The 20,912-nt window shown below is 36.0% G+C and overlaps 1 protein-coding gene, 1 non-coding gene and 1 pseudogene across 3 annotated transcripts; 2 read left to right on the top strand and 1 right to left on the bottom strand.

Moving 5' to 3' along the window:
• Positions 1-128: 128 nt before the first annotated feature.
• Positions 129-3,095, top strand: LOC123228033 (annotated as a pseudogene).
• Positions 3,096-3,195: 100 nt separating this feature from the next.
• TRNAW-CCA lies at positions 3,196-3,267 on the bottom strand. Its single transcript has one exon. It is a non-coding gene; the product is annotated as a tRNA-Trp (tRNA).
• A 3,315-nt stretch (positions 3,268-6,582) lies between these two features.
• Positions 6,583-20,815, top strand: LOC123228032 (kinesin-like protein KIN-12D). 2 transcript variants are annotated; one of them, XM_044653222.1, is made up of 38 exons: positions 6,583-6,709; positions 6,809-7,433; positions 7,720-7,875; positions 7,961-8,044; positions 8,425-8,544; positions 8,647-8,760; positions 8,843-8,935; positions 9,032-9,192; positions 9,284-9,358; positions 9,477-9,564; positions 9,651-9,709; positions 9,834-9,897; positions 9,974-10,039; positions 10,128-10,313; positions 10,694-10,798; positions 10,904-11,139; positions 11,218-11,287; positions 11,385-11,450; positions 11,681-11,725; positions 11,811-11,890; positions 11,997-12,078; positions 12,239-13,939; positions 14,021-14,476; positions 14,581-17,313; positions 17,402-17,509; positions 17,587-17,708; positions 17,828-17,915; positions 18,015-18,089; positions 18,219-18,461; positions 18,555-18,653; positions 18,817-18,885; positions 18,970-19,028; positions 19,149-19,260; positions 19,376-19,486; positions 19,674-19,844; positions 19,931-19,996; positions 20,093-20,212; positions 20,340-20,815. In XM_044653222.1, the coding sequence occupies exons 2-38, from the start codon at positions 6,810-6,812 to the stop codon at positions 20,475-20,477; spliced, it is 9,045 nt and encodes a 3,014-aa protein (XP_044509157.1). In that variant the 5' UTR covers positions 6,583-6,709; position 6,809; the 3' UTR covers positions 20,478-20,815. The 2 variants fall into 2 exon arrangements, with proteins under 2 accessions (XP_044509157.1, XP_044509156.1); XM_044653221.1 differs by having other exon boundaries at positions 18,817-18,891.
• The last annotated feature ends 97 nt before the right edge of the window (positions 20,816-20,912 follow it).

Genomic DNA, 20,912 nt, shown 5'->3' with positions numbered 1-20,912 from the left:
ATATTTAATAAAATTAGATAAAAATTAAAAATTATTATTATGTTTAATTAAAAATAATAAAAATATATTATTTTATTTAAATAAAATAATATTCTTACCATTAATGGGTGTTTGAATTTAGAATGTTTTGTTAATGGGTTTTTAGTTTACTGACTCATTTCTTGGGTTTTGTCGGTGATTGAGTGAGTTTAAGTTCCGTCCAGGCTCGTTGAGAATTAATGTTTTTTGATGGGAGCCTAGCTGCTCCTTTCTTTGTATTTTGGTTCAGTGCTGGCATTGGTTAATGGATACTTTTTGGTGGGTTATATATTGAAGAGTAATTTAGATTTTGAGCTGTTTTCTTCAGTGGTTATTAATGTTTTATCATTATCTTTTTTGGTACAGAGTAAATGAATTAAGTTTAGCTTGTTGGATATGATGATTTTAGACTTTTGAATTACTCATATTTCCTTTGAATTTCACTTCGCACCGGAAACTCTTCTAGGAGAAGTTCGAATCCGTTCCGTTCGGATATTGATCGGTCTTGGTTTGACATGGTTTACGCGTTACCGGATGCCGGAAGAGTTGATATCTCCATTAACTAAACCCTTTCTTACCCTGCCTTTGGACTTGTATTTTGTTCGTTCACTACAACATTATTACAGTTCTTTCCCCTTGGAGGAACCCGTCACACTTAAGCAATTTTATGTTGTCAATATAGGTTATCTTAGGACCAACCCATCTGGCTATTGTGATGCAATATGGGGCCGGAGGAGAGCTATCTGAGCGCATATGCAATGCTGGATGGTTTAGTGAGGATGAAGTTCTTATCCAACTCATTCTTCAATCGCTTGAGATTTTATTCTTTAAATACTCTTCCTCATGTTGCAGGCATGCTTTTTCTTCGAACAACTTATAGCAGGAGTGAGCTACTGTCACTCAATGGTAATAATTTTCTCCTGCGAATCACATTTGACTAGTTTTCCACCATACCTAGAATATGTATCTGCCTGACATGTTTGCATTCCTTTGTTTTTTTTTATTATTATTATTATTTATTATTTATTATTTTTGAAGCAAGTATGCCATCGGGACTTGAAATTGGAGAATAGATTATTGGATGGAAGCCCAGCTCCCCGTTCAAAGATTTGTGATTTTGGATACTCCAAGGTACAAGATGCTCTTTTCGGTTTTGAGGCTATCTTTGTCTGGTCTTTTGCTTATATATGAGTAAAGCTAGATTTGAGATGGGTCAAACTTGAACTTGGTTTGACTTGAAAGAGTTAAATTCCCCTCAAACCAAACTTGTGTTTGGCTACAGTACCATTTTAAGCTTGGTCGAGCCGAGCTGGCAATCAAGCTCAAGTCAACTTGGCTTGAATCCAACCTTATATATGAGGCTGAATATTTGATGTTTAGTACTAAGATCGAAAGTTGTCTATAAATGCACCTTAAGGTGATTAATTGCATGATTACTTGGTTGTATGGTGTTTACTTTTTCTCTTTTTTCCTTTTAGTGAGAGTTGAATTTTCTTGATCTGCTCTTTCATTTGGTGATATCTTACAATTTTCTCTTCTTTTACTGTTTGTTATACTTTGAAGCTTCATATACTATCATTTTGATATAATCTGGTTCTCCCAGTCTTCAGTACTGCACTCACAACCAAAATCAACTGTTGGTACTCCAGCACACATTGCCCCTGAAGTCTTACTTAAGAAAGAATATGATGGCAAGGTAATATTAAGAGAAAGGACTTCTATAGTATTACTTTATGGAGCTTGGTTTTTGACTGTCTGGAATCATTATGCATCCAATTATTTGATGATTTACAAGACATGCACCCAATGAAGTACTTTGAAAGGTTGAAAGATAATAACTGAAATTATAAATTCTTTGTAACAACACACTATCATTGGAGCAAGGATCTCATAAATAACACCCTGCACACTCGCATTTATTAAGAGTTTGATGCTAATGTTATAGCAATTGAATATACTATTCAGATCGCAGATGTCTGGTCTTGTGGAGTAACCTTGTATGTTAAGTTGGTGGGAGCATATACTTTTGAGGATCCTGAGGAGCCAAAGAACTTCCGCAAGACAATACAAGTAAATCATTCCATTTTAGCAACTATTGAAGTAACTTTTTAGGCCTTTCCATCAGTGAATGACATCTTTACTAATGTTTTTGAGTGACATATTTGATTTTCTCTTGCAGTGAATTCTGAGTGTTCAGTACTCAATTCCAGATTATGTTCATATATCTCCTGAGTGCTGCCATCTGATCTCCAGGATTTTTGTTGCTGATCCTGCAAGGGTGAGTGTGCTCTTTCTTCCTGCCTTGCGTTTTGTTTTCTCAACATATTCCTTACCCTTCCTCCCCACTTTATATGTAGCAAAAGAAATTCTTGAGAGGGTAAAGAGCTGTTATGTTTGTGTATGCTTCAATTTTTTTCTTTTCTTTGGTTGTAATGGTGCATTCTGTTTTCTAAGACACAAGTGTCAAACTTTTGTTTGATTCTCATTTTAACTGGGGCAGAGGATAGCTATTCCTGAGATTAGAAACCATGAGTGGTTCTTAAAGAACCTTCCAGCTGATCTCATAGTTGAAAACACATTGAACAACCAGTTTGAAGAGCCTGACCAGCCCATGCAAAGCATTGATGAGATAATGCAAATCATTGCTGAAGCCACTATTCCAGCGGCTGGAACGCATAGTCTCAACCATTATTTGACAGGTAGCCTTACATAGATGGATGATATAGAGGAGGACATGGAAATCGATCCCGATCTCTCAACATCGATAGCAGTGGGGAGATTGTCTATGCTATGTGACTATTGCAAGACCTGTGAACGCGGGCGGGCAGGCAGGGGGAGTGTTTGTGGGGGAGAGAGAATTTTGATAGACCATGTCTTGTGGGATCATGTAGCTGCCTGGTTGTGGAGAATTCAGAAACTGACTGTTGCTTAGATTTCTACATCACCTTTCAGCCTGGAATCCACATCTTAGTTGTTGTGCCTCTCACCTCCCTTGTGAAGTGATGTTGTTTCCTGTATCTTATATGTACTGTTTATACAATAATGTATGTAATAAAGTTATCAGTGTTTGTCGTCAATTGTATTGAATATCCTTTTCTCAGGCTCTATTCTTTTTAAACATTTCCTTTTTGTAACAAAAAAGGAACGGGAAACATATAAAAAAGGTAAAACGGAAATTGAACCCGACGTGAATCGAACACGCAACCTTCTGATCTGGAGTCAGACGCGCTACCATTGCGCCACGGATCCACTTATAACACCAATGTGATAGTTACTTCATTTAACGCATAAATAATAATTTTGATGCTTTCTCCATATCCATAATAAGTATACAAGTACATTACCATAAAATAAAATAAAGATAAAATAACATATAATTATGCGATGATATATATAAATATACACTTATTTATATACTTAAAATAGATACATATAATATTGCTCTTATATTTTACCCTCTCTCTAAATTTGATAATAATAGAATTATTTTGTGTTGTTCTAATAAGTCAAATTTTCATATGACCTTCATTTAAATTCTAATTCCTATTAATTAATTTTACTGTTGATTGGTAAACTATGTATGCATTAATGTAATATATATAAAGAGTAATAATATACATATCTATTTTAGGTAAACATATACGTATACAAATATGTGTGTCATCACATTATTGAATGTTACTTTATTCTTAATTTAAAATCAATCAATCATATTATAATATATATATAATATGTACCTATTAATATACCCAAAATGGGTATACATGATTTTATTGATATTTAAAATATGTATATCATATTGGATGAGAAGTATTAGATACAATTAGTTAGTCTTTTAATACACTTACCAAAATGTGAATTTTTAGAAAGCAAGAAGGATTAATCCACAGTTGAAGCAAGAAGAATTTTAGCCCCTGTTGTAATAAGACTGATAAACACAACTGCAAGGAATTTGTAACCATCAATAAAAATTCAACATTGAATATATTTCAGGGGTAATTAATTAAAATAAGCAAAATTTTAAGCGTTTATACGTTTTTAGGCCACCCTAGAAAAGTTTTACCAAAATAAGCAAACCGTATTTTTTTTACCCTTTTTACCCTTATGTTGAAAAACCAAGTAAAAATATTTTTTCTGATAATGTGCGTCGGTTTATGGCGGTTACGATGGTAGCTACGGATTTTACAGTGAAACCCTAAAAATGTCAAATGTATATGGATGTTTTTGAATGTTTCGAACGCTTAAAATGATGTAGTTTCGATGTTAATGGATGTCTAAAAGTGTAGCTGTTGAGAGACAAAAACGCAAACTGTGAACAGTGTCACGCAAAAAGTGAACAGTGCGCGCAAACTGTGAACAGTGTCACGCAAACTGTGAACAGTGTCACGCAAACTGTAAACAGTGTCACGCAAACTGCGCAAACCACGCAAATACTCTTCACATCGCGCAAACTGCTTGCAAAATCGCGCAAAAAATACTGTTCACAGACTATGATATCTACTTTTGCGCGATGTAAACAATGTTTGCGCGATGTGAACAGGTTTGCGCGGTGTAAACAGTATTTGCGCGATTTGCGCAATTTGCGCAGCACTGTAAATTTGCGCAGTTTGCGTAACACTGTAAATTTGCGTGCTTTTGTCTCTCAACGGCTACACTTCCAGACATCCATTAACATTGAAACTACATCATTTTAAGCGTTCGAAACATTCAAAAACTTCCATATACATAATTCGACATATTTAGGGTTTCAGTGTAAAATCCCTAGCCACCATCGTAACCGCCATAAACCGACGCACATTCTAAGAAAAAATATTTTTACTTGGTTTTTCAACATAAGGGTAAAAAGGGTAAAAAAAATACGGTTTGCTTATTTTGGTAAAACTTTTCTAGGGTGGCCTAAAAACGTATAAACGCTTAAAATTTTGCTTATTTTAATTAATTACCCATATTTCAGAGACTCAGATTGGGAGTCATAATAGGGCTTTAGAGTGATGGGACATTTAAGAGTGAATATACGTGGTCAATAGATTCATGGATATAATATTTGTAGTTAGGAGTGCTCTAACTACAGGACATGCATAATGTTGCTGTGGTAACACATTAAAAAAGAAACTAAGCCAACCCTGTATAAATTGATTGAAAGTTGAAACTTTTTCGAATGAGTCTGAGACATGATGAAACCAATAACTTAAAAGCTAAAATGTTAGCATATACAAGACTGATACTCAAGACGACATATTAGAAATACCGCACAGGCAGGTTGGGAAAAATTCAGCCTGTGACATATATTCTACAAATAGACAGCGTTATTGAAAGCTCTGTCTCTCTCGTTGTCTGTTATCATACACCATTAATATTCCTGCGGCAGCCTCTTTTTGTACACAAACCGGTCTCCAAAACATTAATTGCAGAAGAAGAAAGGTTTCTTTCATGGAAAGCAGGGAAGAGGAGTATCTAAGGAAGTTGAAGGTATGGAGGTATATTCTCCTCAGTAACTATCTCAACTGCATCTGCAAGAACGATCACAAGTTCTATAGCCAACCTCACCAGCTCTATGCACGTCTTTAATCTCTGAATCGCCATTTCTCTATCGATCTTCAACCTCTTTTGACTTGATGATGCTCTTGGTATAATCTCCCCCTCTATTTTCTTTGATTTTTAACTCTGAAAACAGATAAGGATTGTTTCCTTCCATTTTAACCGGATTTACTCTCCTTAATTGATTGAAGTAAATCATATCCTTTTATGTAGGTCTAGAATTTCATGTTGAATTACTTTGTATAAAGTGAATCACATCCAATCTTCCAAATTGTCAAGTCTTAATACTAATAAATTTTATTAATTTTAACAACTCTTTTGTCCTTTAGTTTGACGTCTCTCTGTTTTTACAGACAAAAATATTGGATCAAAGAAAAATTAACTCAATGAAATTGTATCAAAAGGAGACTATCAATAATAGAGAAAACCAAGTCACAACTAAATTCTTGTTACTGGAAGAGATAGGTTAAAAATAAAACCCTAAAAAAATATATTAAGTTTCAAAGTTTAATTTTGGAGAAAAATTATTATTTTTTAAATTAAAAAGATAAAATTTTATTATTTTTAATATATTATAAATAAATGACGATTTTATATTTAAAATTAATTAATTCTATTAATTCTGACAACTTTGAGTTTTTAACATTTAACTAGTATTAACTCAGGGTTTCAACAAATCTTGGGTGAGAATAAATCATTTGATTCAATAAGTAAAATTATTTTAAATATTATTTAATTTTTATATCATAAATTTGAACTCAAATAAACTTTATTTAATTCCCCTTAGGCACACATCACAAAAAGCTCACATAGCCGTTGAAATTTGAAATTCGCCATAATTACAAAATACTCCTTTATCATTATCTCTTTTGACTAAAAAGCCCTTCCAAATTCAAATCCCAATGCCGCGGTAACATTTCAGTCTTTAATTTTAAATCTTCATCGAATCTCAGCCGTCCATTTCTGCAAACATTTCGTCTCAAATTCAAACAAAACCTGAGCAAACCACTACATAACTCAAAGTATGTTCTTCATTATTTAAAATTTCTTTCTTCTTCTTTTTCCATTTCAGCTGAATTTCAGCTCAGCTTTAATATTATTCAAGCATTGCAGGAACCCGAATCGGCCTTTTGTTCTTCACTGGTTCTTTCAGGTATCAAACAATGATGGATTCAAATTTATATATTTAAATTCACATTACAAGTTTGATTTGAGTACTTGAACTTACAATTTCTTCACAATTTGTTCACAGAATGTTGAGAGACTTCAAATTCATGCGTCGAAATTCATCTTCTAAGAATGACGAAATCGAGAACGTTCCGGTAAACCCTAGAGACTCTCTGAGTTCACAATCAACAAGTAGTACGGACTTGTTCAGGCCCCCCCTGAACACACTAAACCCTAAACTTGAACAAGAACCTACAAGTATGAGTTCTCGAACTAGAATTGATAAGACGCCAACCAAGCCAGTCAAGCCCCGAAATGCGGATCAAGGGCTGTCCCTTCGCACTCCAGATAAGCATGGAATGGGGTTTACGTCAAAGCATAGATTTGGGTGGGCCAACAAGAATGATACTTCAAATGGACCTAGTGACTTGCGCGATGATTCGAAGAGTATGACTCCAAGGGTGAGTAGGGCAGTGGGGAAGACAGGTTCGGGATATAGTGAGAGTAATTCCACGCAGAGTACGCCTACGAAGAGTGTGAGTAAGCCTCCTAATTCGGCGTTTAGGAGTAAGGTTGCTGGGAATTTTGGTGCATTGTATAAGGGAATTCCCGTTACTGGTGGGCTACCGCCCACTGTTGTTAATACCGTTGAAGTTCCTCATTTTGATCTTAAGGAAGATCCGTCTTTCTGGATGGATCACAATGTACAGGTATATTGTTTATTGGACATGATAAATCATGTTTTGATTGAGTGACTTTATGTCTTTTTAATTATATGACATTTGAATTGAATGAATCTGAATGTGTGCTGGTATTATTGCACGGAAAATGATATCTGATTGTGTGAAAATTGAATGTTATGCAGTGATTGTTAGAGGTTTAATTGATGTTTTTCCTTTGACAATAGAGGAAAATAAATATATGTGTTTAAAATTTGGTAGTGTTTTTGGTTGGTTGCTAGATATAGGTTGCTGACAGGGGTTAAAATTTGCATAGGTTCTTATACGTGTGCGTCCTCTCAATGCTATGGAGAAGAGTACACATGGTTACAGTAGGTGCTTGAAGCAAGAAAGTGCTCAGAGCATCACTTGGATTGGGCAACCAGAAAATCGGTTTACTTTTGACCATGTAGCATGTGAAACGGTGGACCAGGTGTGGCTAGAGACAAGAAAACAGTTATGTTACAAATTGTATTGATTTCAAGTTTGGAAGATAATATGAGAATTGGATATCGCAGGACATGCTTTTCAGGATGGCCGGTCTGCCAATGGTGGAGAATTGCTTGTCTGGTTACAATAGCTGTATGTTTGCCTATGGCCAGGTATTTCCCTAAATTCCTTCATGAAATTAACGTAGTGTAATAACTTCTTTTACCCCTTTGTTTTGGTCATCCAATTACATGCACTAAGTTAGGAGAATCCCCTAAATATTCTGGCACAATCTCAACATCATGTTGGCTAGTAAGGGAAGACTTTGATAGAGTTTAATTTTTTGCATCTATCAACTTGAGTTGATTTATATAAAAATATCTGCAGCCTTTTGCTATGTTTAAAATTGTTGTTATGAAAGTTAAGAAGAAGCTTATTTTTTTCATAGTACTAACAATGATGCGGTTTATGTTGTAAGAAGTTATGCTTATTTTAGTTACTCTGGACCAAATTAAACATCAGCATAATTTGACAAGTGAATTTTGTCATGCAGACAGGAAGCGGAAAGACATATACGATGCTTGGAGAGATTGAAGATTTAGAATTTAGGCCAAGTCCACATCGGGGAATGACACCACGGATATTTGAGTTCTTGTTTGCGAGGATCCAAGCTGTACATTTCACATTCTCTGCTGATCCTTCTATACCGTTTGGTTTGTCATAGAAAAATGAGGTATGACAATTACATGTTCCACTTACATCTTCCTTTTTGCAGGAAGAAGAAAGCCGAAGTGATGAGAAATTAACATATAACTGCAAGTGTTCATTCTTAGAGATATACAACGAGCAAATCACAGACCTCCTTGATCCCTCATCTACCAATTTGATGGTGAGACAAGTTCTTTTCTAGGTAGACATCTTGCTTGGATGGCATTGAGTTGTTATTCATTACATTATTTTTCTGATTGTAGCTTCGTGAGGATGTCAAGAAAGGAGTGTATGTAGAAAATCTCTCTGAATTTGAAGTTCAAACAGTGGGTGATATATTGAAGCTCCTAACTCAGGTTAGTAATGTTTAATAGTTTTCTTTTCCAGATGGAACCACTATATCTGATGGAGTATATCTGTCTTTACAATACGTTTTTGTTTGTTGTGAATAGGGTTCTTTAAATAGGAAAGTTGCAGCCACAAATATGAATCGAGAGAGCAGTCGTTCGCATAGTGTTTTCACCTGTGTAATTGAGAGTAAATGGGAAAAGGACTCCACTACTAACCTAAGATTTGCAAGACTTAACCTAGTTGATCTTGCTGGTTCTGAGAGGTAAGGTGTTGCACATGAGATTGTTAAGCCACTAATACATCAACTTGTATTTTGGTCATGCTAACAATGTCCTTATTCTCTTCTATCACAGGCAGAAAACATCAGGGGCCGAGGGCGATCGTTTGAAGGAAGCTGCTAATATTAACAAATCATTGTCTACACTAGGGTAATATGACAGATATAATATTCATTACCAGCTCTTCATTTATTTATGATATCATTATGTATGCTCTCTTTATTCTGGTCATTCTCAACATTGATGTTGAAAAAATTATTATTTCCAGTCATGTAATCATGATTCTAGTGGATGTGGCACATGGGAGGCAAAAGCATATCCCGTATAGAGATTCAAGGCTGACCTTTCTTCTTCAGGTATAAATCAAATCCTTATGTCTGCCTCAATTATTTCTTAATTTTATTGGTCCCTGATGTGATGTTTGTTGCACAATACAACATAGGATTCTCTTGGTGGAAACTCAAAAACAATGATCATTGCTAATGTCAGCCCTTCTATCTGGTTGGTTCAAACTTCATACTGTAATATGTCTGCAGACCACAATTCTCATTCCAATTACTAAACATAATCATTAAATCACTCTTAATTTTGTATTTTTATTTTTTATTTTCTTATTATTCTGCAGCTGTGCAGCAGAAACACTGAACACACTAAAGTTTGCTCAACGAGCAAAACTTATTCAGAACAATGTAAGATTATTTCTATGTTTAGTGCTTTGTGTAAACTTAATGATGTGTTAATCGGCTTTTATTGTTCATGGCATAGGCTGTGGTGAATGAAGATTCAACTGGAGATATCATTGCACTACAGCACCAGATCAGGCTTCTAAAGGTGTTCTATATGATCTTATAAGCGATTAAGCATGAATTCTTTTATGCCTAAAAAAGTTATGATGTAAAACGGGTTTCTTTGGAAACAGGAGGAGCTTTCTCTCCTCAAACGCCAGAACGTTTCCAGGTCTTTGTCATTTGGTTCAATAACTGTAGATGCAGCGCATGGACGAGAAGATGCTTGCATGGATAACACAGATGAAGTGGATCAGCATCAGGCTGATCATTTTCTTGGATATGAACCCAAAGGCATTGTCAGATTGTCTATGAAGCAGGTATGATGCAGTTCTGAAAGTTAGCTATTTTGATATGGTGAGTATATCTATGCTTTAATAACAAGGATTTACAGCTAAAACTTACGTTAGTTGTGCATGTGCGTGTGCATTTTTATCAGTTTGTCTTCAGGATTATAAGTAATTATTGACTATCTTCTTTCAATAACCAGTCAAGTATACATACCATATGTGATCCTTCATATATGGGATCCCAAACTGAAAGCAGAACTCTCATGTACTTGATAGTGATTTTCCTATTATCCTACTGTAAGCATGTCAAGTTAATGTCAGAACAAAATATGAATTATGAAAATGTACATGATGCTCTCCATGTTCATATTTTTCATAATCACAAGCTGTTAAAATGATGTTTATCTCAGTTAAAATCGTTGGAGACAACACTAGCCGGTGCCTTAAGAAGGGAGCAGATGGCCGAAACTTCTATTAAAAAGCTTGAAGCTGAAATTGAACAATTGAACCGTTTGGTATGGACCATGTTTTTATCTTTCAACTGATTTGCCAACTCTGGAATGGAAAGAGAGAAAGAGTTCTATTAATTTGGAATCGCCAACTCATTTCATACTTCTCAGGTTCGTCAAAGAGAGGAAGACACCAGGAGCAGTAAAATGATGCTCAAGTTTCGGGAGGACAAGATTCAAAGAATGGAGTCTTTTCTTGGGGGGTCATTGCCTGCTGACTCTTTTCTATTTGAAGAGAACAGAGGTCTCTCTGAAGAGATTCAGCTGCTTCAAGCTAAAGTTGATAGGCATCCTGAAGTAACTCGCTTTGCTTCAGAGAACATAAGGCTGTTAGATCAACTCAGAAGGTAGTTTCTTTTTGAAATTAGCAAATTTTTCCAGATGCTTTTCCTATCCTAACTTGTCTTGTCATTGGGACTGAATAGATTTCGAGAGTTCTATGAGGAAGGTGAGAGGGAGATACTGTTGGCTGAAGTTTCCAATCTGCGCAATCAGGTGTTTGTAAAATCTAATTCTAGAATATGATATTTTTATAATTTATTTGTTCTTTGAAGCTCGTATTAAAAAAAAAGAAAAATTTCTTTGTTTGCAGCTGCTTCAGTTTTTGGATGATAACTCTAAGCAACGGAATGATATAAACATGGAAATTCAAACACAGGTCAGTTAAAATAATTCCCTTCTTTAATATTTCGAGTTCTGCCTTTCCAACAATGCGCATTCTGTTTTTGGATCACTGGAGACGAAAAAAAAAAAGAGGAAAAAAATTTTCAGCTTCTTAGCTTTTTGTGCATCTTCCTTTCTAACCTCATAATGAAAAATAGGGATAAGAATTCAGATTTGTCTCTAAGTATTATGTTTAGTTTCTGTAATTATTTTCATTGACTGCAGGAAGCTGTGCGCATTAGCAGAGAAAACAATACTCTTCAACTAGAGGTTGCTTCTTATGGTCTTTCTAAGGAACATATTTTTTATACTAAAAATTTATTATTCGTTTGACATTTGGTTTTCATCATTTCAGTTGAAAAACACTGTTAATGAGTTGGAGTCATGTAAGCATAAACTGAACGCTTGCTTAGAGGAAAATGCAAAACTTAGCAGGTAAGGAGATCTAATCCAATTTTCGAGTTCCTTTGGCTGCATATTCATAGACACAACCTTTAGTCTTCAGTTGTCATTCATATTCTTTTCTTCCCATATCTTGCAGAGAAATGAATGATCTACAGGCTATGTTAAACAATCTCCAATCTGCCTCCTATAGCCAAGATAACAACACTGACAACTCAAAGGTACTTTAATCTTTTAGAAATTCCTATTTACTGGATTAGTGGTTAAGTACTGTCAAAGAAGAAGAGACAAAAAAGTCCTCTAATTTTTGTTTATTCTTTTCCTTTATTCTAGACTGAGGCCCATATATGTTCAATGAGCAATAATAAATGTTTTTCTCAGGGTTCATTGGGAGCTCCGACTTCTGAGATTCACAAGCTTGAGTCAGTTCAGAATGAGTTGAAGGGGATGCATGATACTCTGGTCATGAAACATGTTGAAAAAATCATGGATTTGCAGCTGGAATCAGATATACTAAAAATTATTCTCAAAGAGGAGAGGTCTTCTCTAGCTGAAATAGAGGAAAGGGAGACATGCTTGATCAGAGACTTTGAGCTAGCAAGAGACCAACTTTTGTTAATGTGTAAACAATATGAAGATGCAAACAGGGAACTGAAAGAAGCAAAGTCTGTGATTGAAGCTTTGGAGTCACAACAGATTCTATCAATCAGTGAGATGGATGACCTACGGAGAAGTAAGAGCCATTATTTGAAATGTCTTAGTGAACAAGAACTTGAAATTAATGCTTTGAAGGATCAACTTTCTTGCAAAAAGTTAGGAGATCACTCATCCTCTCAACATTTGAAAAGTGAAGATACTTTACAGGCAAAGCTGAATAGGATGCATGATTCTCTTGACAAGGCTAAGAGACTAAATTTGTGGTACCAAAGAGATCGTGATTTTCATGTGTCTAATGAAGAAGAAATGGATGAGATTCGTCGGCAGGCTGAAGCTGAAACTGCTGAGGTCATTGTCTGTATGCAGGAAGAGCTTGCTTCTCTTCAGCAGCAGGTCCACGATTTTAACTTGAAAGAAATGGAGACTAAAAAAAATATGATGTTATTGGAAACTGAAATGAAGGAACTTAAAGAGAAACTAGATCTGACAAGTGCAAATAATGAATGTTTACTTGGGAAGCTCGAGGAGAAAGATGGGGATCTGAGAGCATTGTCCAAGGAATGGGAACTTTTGGCTAGTGAAGTTGAAGAAGTTTTGGCTCATGGGAACGAGACATTGATTGATGCTTCTGATCAGCTTGACCTTATTTCCAGTTCCTTTCCACAGAAAAGGATTTGGATTTCAGAACAAGTTGGTCAGTTGGTAAGAATTATCTCTGAAAAAGACCTGTTGGTTGAAAAACTTAGAAGATGTTTAGAAGATGCAAATAGTAAGAGAAGCGAAATTGAGTGCATGTTGAAGTCCTTGCAAGGAGCAGCATTAATTATTAATGAAGCGCACCAACAAGAATGCCATGAAAAAGAGGAAGAAATTCTCCTGTTGAAGTCAGAATTGACTGAGAAAACATATACCATAATAGAGCTGGAGGATAGAATGAAGCTGGCAGAAAAATACATCAGTAAAATGTCCAATTGTGCTACAGTGGCTTTTGTATTAGTTAATAGATTGTCAGAAACTGGTGAAAATCATCTTAATGCATTAAAGAATAAGGATATCAAGCTTCAGGAGTCTGCAGAGATGAACCTGAAGAAGGATGCTCTTCTAAGTGATCAGGCTGTTGCAATTGAAGAGGCCGAGAAACAGGTTCAGTCACTGAGAAAGGAAGTAGCTGAGATGGAGGAAACCTGTGCTCAGCTTGTGCAGAAGCTCTCTGACGAGAAGCAACGTGCTTGTGCTATGGAACAGAAGCTTGAAGATATTGAAAACAATGACATATCAATGACAAGGGAGAAATTAACAGAGCTAACAGCTGGTGTATCCGCAGTCAGGTCATGCATGGGCTTGCATTTGGAACACAGTGGAAGCCTTGAAAGATATGATGCTCAAAGGGATTGTACATCTTTTGATGGCGCTGGTGAAGGACGGGTAAGCTAAGTTCTTGCTTTCCAGTAGAAGCTTAGTCGTTCTTGATAACTCACTTTCTGTCATATGCTCGTATTGTTGCAGTCAGATGTTGAGACGTGTAAAGATGGTGTAGATGTCCATATTGTTGAGGATATGAGAATATACAACTCCGAGTGTTCTTCTAATGCAATAAAGAGTTCGTGTGGCAACTCATATGACCAGAAGCAGATGGATTCCAGAAAATCTTGTAGGGATGTTCATAAAAATGATATTACCATCGTACTTCTGAAAAAGGAAATAGAATCTGCTCTTCAAAGCTTAAAAGAGGTTAAAGCTGAGATGGCCAAACTAAATAAGGAGAAAGAAGAGATGCTGATGTCTGAAAAACAGACTGAAACAAGCATGAAATGTCTCAGAAGTCAGGTACTTACCCTTCAAGCAGCTATGAGTAACTTTGAGAAGCAATCAGAACTCAAGGTACAAGCTGTAAACCACAAGCTCCAGGCATTTGAACAGATTGTGCAAGAAGCTGGATCTCATTGGAACAAAACAAAAGAGGTAACATGTTACTATTTTATACAGTAGGACATCATACCACTGTCCAATTCATATATGTTATGAGCATACAATAACTCCAGTTGTTTCCTCAATTCTTTTTGTAGATTCTTGAAGTCGAAGTTGGTGATGCAAAGATAGCTGCAGCTCAGAATGCTGCAGAGGCTTCTTGCTTTTTTTCTAAATTTGAGGAGGCCCAATATATCATTAGAGAAGCAGATATTATGATCAATGGTCTTATGATAGCTAATGAGACGATGAAGCTGGATATACAAAGGCTGAAACAAACAGAGGTCACATTGAACAATGAGAGAGATACACTAATGAATGAGGTCTATAGCTTGCAATCCATCAATAGTCAGAAGGATCAGCAATTTGAAATTCTTGAAAAGCATTTTGGCTCAGTCCTGATAGAAATGAGGAATCTGATTGCGGAGTTGGAGCATATTATTGCAGATACGCAGAATACTTTTCTGGAGAAGTTTATGCCTTTAGCTTGTGATTTCCAATCAATAAAATCCTTACTCTCAGACTCGAAAAAGTTGGTGCGGTCATGGCTGGAAGATGTCTGGGCTGAGATTATTGTGAAGGACAGTGCCATGGCTGTGCTACATCTTTGCCATATGGGAGTTTTATTGGAAACTGTGACAGGGCTGAATGCTGAAAATGCTTTGCTTCACCATGGCCTCAGTGAATCAAACTCTGTTATAGCTGATTTGAGAGAGCACAATTTCAGGTCAAGAAGAGAACTTGAAATGTGTAGAGTTCTTAAGGGGAAACTATTGGCTGACCTCAAGAGAAGTTTCAATCAGATCTCCAGGAAAGAAGAAGAAGCTGGGGAACTCAGTGGCAAGTTGATCACTTTTGAGAAAAAGATATTAGACCTGCAGCTTCAAGAAGAATTGATGTTTCAAAGGTCTAACCATATGGGATCTCAGCTTACTATTCTAATGAAGGAAATGGACTTGAGTAACACAAACATTGTGGCGTCCTTTAGAGATCATGAGAAACTGCTACAATATAAAGAGGAGGTTATGAAATCTGAGGCTGAGTTCCTCCTGATTGATTTGTGCTCAAAAGAGCTTGAGTCACTTGTTTTGGCATCACAATTAGAAGAGACGGCTCTCCTAAAACTTGAAGCAGAGAGAATTAATATCAGTTGTGGTGCCATCTTTGATAACTTAAAGGAAGTAATCATCATCTCCATGGTAGATGCAGAGTTAAAGAAAGTTGAGGCTGAGCTTCTACAAGAAGAAGTTGAAGAAGCACAGAACAATAGGCAAGAGATGCAGTCAAAGCTGGAGCAAAGTTTCCTGAGTATAACACAGATGGGTGAAGCAAAGAGGGCTGTTGAACAAGATATTTGGTCGCTACAGGATTCAAATAGTTCATTGAAAATTGAACTTGGAGAAATTACAGAAACTAAGGCGAGCTTGCTAAACCAGGTTCAAGCACTTGTAGCTGAATGTGACAAATTACAAAAGGATCTCAAGATAAAGGAAACAGAACTAGAATCTTCTTCAAGCTCTGTCTCTTTCCTTGGTCAACAAAACCAAAAATTGAAGGAGGACATTTGCTTGCTGGAGACTTCATCTTGCAATCTCAAAAATGAGTTGGACATGAAAGAGATGGAGCTAAGCAGAATGAGAGGCTTAGAACAGGAGAACAACGCATTGAAAAATGAGGTGAGGAAGTTTCAGACTGAAAACAGTTTGGTTCTGCAGGACTTGGCAGAAAAGAAATCTGAATTTGAATCATATCTTAGCCACATTGATACCTGTGACATGGAAAATCAGAGGTTGCTAGATAAAGTTTTATCCTTGGAGATGTGCATTGCCAATTTACAGACTGATATGGAGATGAAAAATGCAGAACTTAGTCAACTACAGCATACTCAGTCCATAATTATGGAGGATCTCAGCTCAAAAGACCAGGAAATTCAAATCTATATGAACAGAGTAAATACTTTGAAGGAAGAGAATGTTTTCCTCTGGAATGACATTAAAATTCTGAAAAATGATAAGTGTAAAGCTCTCTACTTGTCAAGCCAGCAAATTTCGAAGTGTGATGATTCAGTAAAAGCTATAGATATGACCTGTAGCAGATTATTTAACAAAATGAAGGAAGAACGTTTTATGGTTACAGATGAAATGTTTGAAGTGATATGTGAAAATGCTGAGAGAATATCTAAGTTCATTAAAGATTTTGAATGCTTAGAGTGCTATGTGGAAGAGTTGATGTCTGAAAACAGAATTCTTCAGGCTGAGCTAGCAAGGAAGGATGAAGTTTTAGAGGGAATGTCATTTGATCTGAACCTATTGCAGGAGTCAGCTTCCAACTCGAAGGATCAAAAAGATGAAATTGAGGGAATGATGGCATCTTTGGAAGCTTTAGAAGACGAGCTTGCACTGAAATCGAGTGAGCTTGATGATGCTGCTGCGAATAGGCATATGCTTCAAGAACAATTGCAGGAAAAGATAAATGAGATTTCCACTCTTCAGATAAATATATCAGAGTACCAGGAGAACTTAGAATTGCTTTCCAGTGAAAATCGGGAGCTGAAAGCTCACATTGAAGATACCTTGGCAGCCAAATGTTCTACAGAGGAGGAACTAGGGGAGCAAATTAAGATAACAAAGAGCTTGGAGGTAGAACTTGAAGAAATGGGTAATGCTCTTGGGGCAATGAATGATATGACTGAATCCTTGAGATGTAATCTAAATGATCTATGGGCTGAGAGGGATCAGCTTCAGATGGAACTTGTTAGTTTGAAAGAAAAGCTTGAAAGGGAACAGGCTCGGGCAGAAGAAAATGAAGCAACTGCTATTGAAGTTCAACAGGTCTATTCTAGTTTGACATATACACAGTCTAACACGGATATTTTATTTGTTTGATGTTTCTTAATCTGAACTGTTATTATGGTGTCAGTTAGCTGAATCAAGAAAGATCTATGCTGAGGAAAAGGAGGCAGAGGTGAAGCTTTTAGAGAGGTCTGTTGAAGAGCTGGAATGTACTATAAATGTACTGGAAAACAAGGTGAGGATTTAACTAGTATCAACTGTAATGAACTTCTTTATTATGATGATTGTGCCTCATGGATCTGTGCTTGTTAGGTCGACATTGTTAAAGGAGAAGCTGAACGGCAACGGTTGCAAAGGGAAGAGCTAGAACTGGAACTTCATGCTGTCAACCATAAGATGCAAAATGTTGAAAGCGCGGATGCCAACAAGAAAGGGTGTGGACTTACTTTTATAATCTACCAGCTAATTGCTTGAATTGCAATTAGATGCTTCCTTAAACAGGTTAAAGTTGCTAAAATTTTCTTCTAATGAGATAGTCACTTCTGATATGTAGGCATTTAGATGAGAAGGAGAAAAACCTCCAACAGGCCATGAAGCAAATACAAATTCTTGAGATGGATATAGCTGACAAGGAAGCAGAGGTGAGGTGTTTCATTGCATTATTCTAGTATATATTTCTGTTGAAGATAGTTTCATTGGTTCCCCATGTTTGTAATGACATTTGTCTTATTGACCAATAGATTGCCCAATGCAAAGCGCATATCTCCGAGCTAAATTTGCATGCAGAAGCACAGGCTATTGAGTACAAGCAGAAGGTGGGCCATCCGATATACATTGACCAAATTCAATTGTTCAGCAGTAAAGAGGCTAGCAGGCATTTATTGCCTAGGATTGTCGTTCTTACTTTGCATGTTCATTAATATAAAATAACTTTATGGTAACAGTTCAAGGCATTGGAAGCCATGGCTGAACAAGTCAAGCCTGATAACCACTCCACCCATGGAACCAATTCTTCTTCAAACAAAATAGAAAGAAATACCTCCAAAACTAGAGGTTCAGGTTCCCCTTTCAAATGCATTGGGTTGGGCTTGACTCAGCAGATAAAAATGGAGAAGGATGAGGAACTTACTTCTGCCAGGCTTCGAATTGAAGAGTTAGAATCTTTGGCAGTAAATCGACAGAAGGAGGTAGCCTTCATGCCTTAATGTGGATTCTGTACTTTCTCAGATTTCTCATATATGTTCGATCATATTGCTCATTTTTTCCTGTTTTCTTTCCAGATATTCTCGTTGAATGCCAGATTAGCAGCCGCTGAGAGCATGACCCATGACGTAATTCGAGATTTACTAGGAGTCAAATTAGACATGACTAATTATGTGGTAAATTAATACAACACTACACTTATTTTCTATGGCTATTTATAAAAAGAAACCTTTTTTCTTGAATTCAATTGTTCAAATTGGTTATGCCAAAGAGTTCTTACCTAAGATTATTCCCAAGTTTGCTCGATTTTGTTTTATCTTACTGTTTTTGTTAATGCAGTCCTTGCTAGATAACCAGGATGTTCAGAAGATAACAGAGAAGGCACAATATAATAATTTAGAATCAAATGTAAAGGTAGTTTTGCTTTGATGGCACTCAAACATAGTTGTGTAACTTTCAGGCTTTTAATCTTGAATTTTGATCCTTAAACAGGACCAGGAAGTGATCAAGCTTAAGAATCAGCTCAATGAATTTATTGCGGAGAGAAAAGGGTATGTTATTGTTGCTTTAAAATTATTGATACGGCTACTCAATTATTTTTTGTTATTTTCAGCATTTTTTCCAATATAAATCTTCTGTTTGTGTAAGCCTTTTCAAGTTCTATTTTCCAGATGGCTAGAGGAAATTGAACGAAAGCAGGCTGAGGTGGTAGCAGCACAAGTTGCTTTGGAAAAACTTCGTCATCGAGATCAGACACTTAAAATGGAAAATGATATGTTGAAGGTTCACATTGCTAGATTTTGGCCTTATTATTTTCTTCTTTCATCAGGCTCCTCGATAAAAATTTCTATTGTGGATGTTGTTTTCTGATTTTATTTACTCCGTTCAATCTGTGTAGATGGAGAATGTAAATTATAGGAAGATGGTGATGGAACTTGAAGGTGAAGTAAAGAAACTTTCAGGCCAACAAAATCTTCATCAACGCATTCATCATCATGCCAAAATTAAGGCAAGAACAAGATATTGTTGATCTTCTGTTTTTTTTAATTGAGTCCATTTTAACTTTTTGGTGTTCTTGAATTATTTTCTCGTAAGTCAGTTAAATGTTAGATGCGCTTGCAAGCCTCCTTAGTTTCTCTGCTTGCTATTGAAAACTGTCAAAACATTTGTCAGTAAAAGAATTTCTTCTGCAACAGGAAGAAAACAATATGCTAAAGATTCAGAATGAAGACCTTACTGCTAAACTTAGGCGAACTGAGACTAATCTTTCACGTGTCAAGGAAGAGCTTGCCCAATATCGTGCTTCCATTGGGAAAAATCCCTACATAAATTTTGATATGGAGGAAAGATTGAATAACAAACTGAAGGTCAGTGCAATGAGCTAAATAAAAATTTTTCTGCTCCAACTGTAACTATAGTTAGTGGCTTAATTAGCCAAGCGAATTTGCTGCAGGAAAATGAGGAGGAAAGGATGCAATTAGCACAGACGTTAATCGGTTTATGTACCAGCATTATGAAGGTAATATATGAATGACAATCAGTTAGCTTATTCTTCTCCTGCTCAATTATATAAGAAACTGAATTCATCGTCATTTATGCCTGCGTAAACTTTCAGGCAGCTGGAATAACAAAATCTGCCACTGATGTGAGCCCGGCTATTGCTGAAGAAGCTCTTGAGCATCTCAAAAATAAAGTCATTTCACAGGATAGAGAACTGCAAAATTTGAAGTTTAAGGTAACCAAAACATAAAGCAGTCTTGCCTTCTTTTCATCTTTAGAATCTTTCTTTTAAAGTAATTTCAAGAGTCAATGCTATAAAATACAAACATGCAAAAACTGACAGACTCAAAATTCTGCTGCAGACAAGAATCAACAATGAAAGAAACCGGTTATCTGAGATCATACCACATTCTTCACCAGTAAGTCTGAGGACTGATGAGAACTGTCAAAGTCCTAGAAGGGTATTGCCATCTCGATTTCTTTCTGCTTTGGACCGATGAACATATTTGTACAGTCACACTTATACAAGTTGAGCTGTTTTATGTTCTTTAATCTTCATCTTATATGTGATTTTTTTAACCAATTGAGGTGTATATAAATCCCCTCAAGGAAATGTAACATTCCAATGTAAATTTTGTATAATGTAATCGAAATCAATCTCCCACTTTCATTCTTCCATTGACTTGAAAGATTGTCGATGATAGAGTGATTTTGATTCTGGTGATTTTGTTCTTCTTTACTGAGGATTTCAGGACTGCAAAGGCCATTGTTAATGACCACTGCTTTTTATGTAGACAGTCATTCAGGAGATCAAGGGGAATATGTTTTATTCTTTTGATCTTACATGCAGTAAAATTATTTTTTTCTCAGCGATAAAGTTTTAAAATCCAAAATATCATTTGTTATTCAATTTTATTAATATCTTCCTCTTAGTA

The sequence above is a fragment of the Mangifera indica genome, chromosome 10 (genome assembly GCF_011075055.1).
Source record: "Mangifera indica cultivar Alphonso chromosome 10, CATAS_Mindica_2.1, whole genome shotgun sequence".
Taxonomy (NCBI): Eukaryota; Viridiplantae; Streptophyta; class Magnoliopsida; order Sapindales; family Anacardiaceae; genus Mangifera; species Mangifera indica.
The sequence above is the reverse complement of the archived record's forward strand: the minus strand, read 5'-3'. Positions and strand labels throughout refer to the sequence as shown.

Excerpts from the sequence above, each read along its gene's own strand:
- LOC123228032 (XM_044653221.1), top strand. The coding sequence starts at position 6,810 with ATGTTGAGAGACTTCAAATTCATGCGTCGAAATTCATCTTCTAAGAAT. Across the intron at positions 9,898-9,973 it reads CAAAACTTATTCAGAACAAT|GCTGTGGTGAATGAAGATTC; the intron begins GTAAGATTATTT and ends TTCATGGCATAG. Across the intron at positions 18,462-18,554 it reads CAGTAAATCGACAGAAGGAG|ATATTCTCGTTGAATGCCAG; the intron begins GTAGCCTTCATG and ends TTTTCTTTCCAG.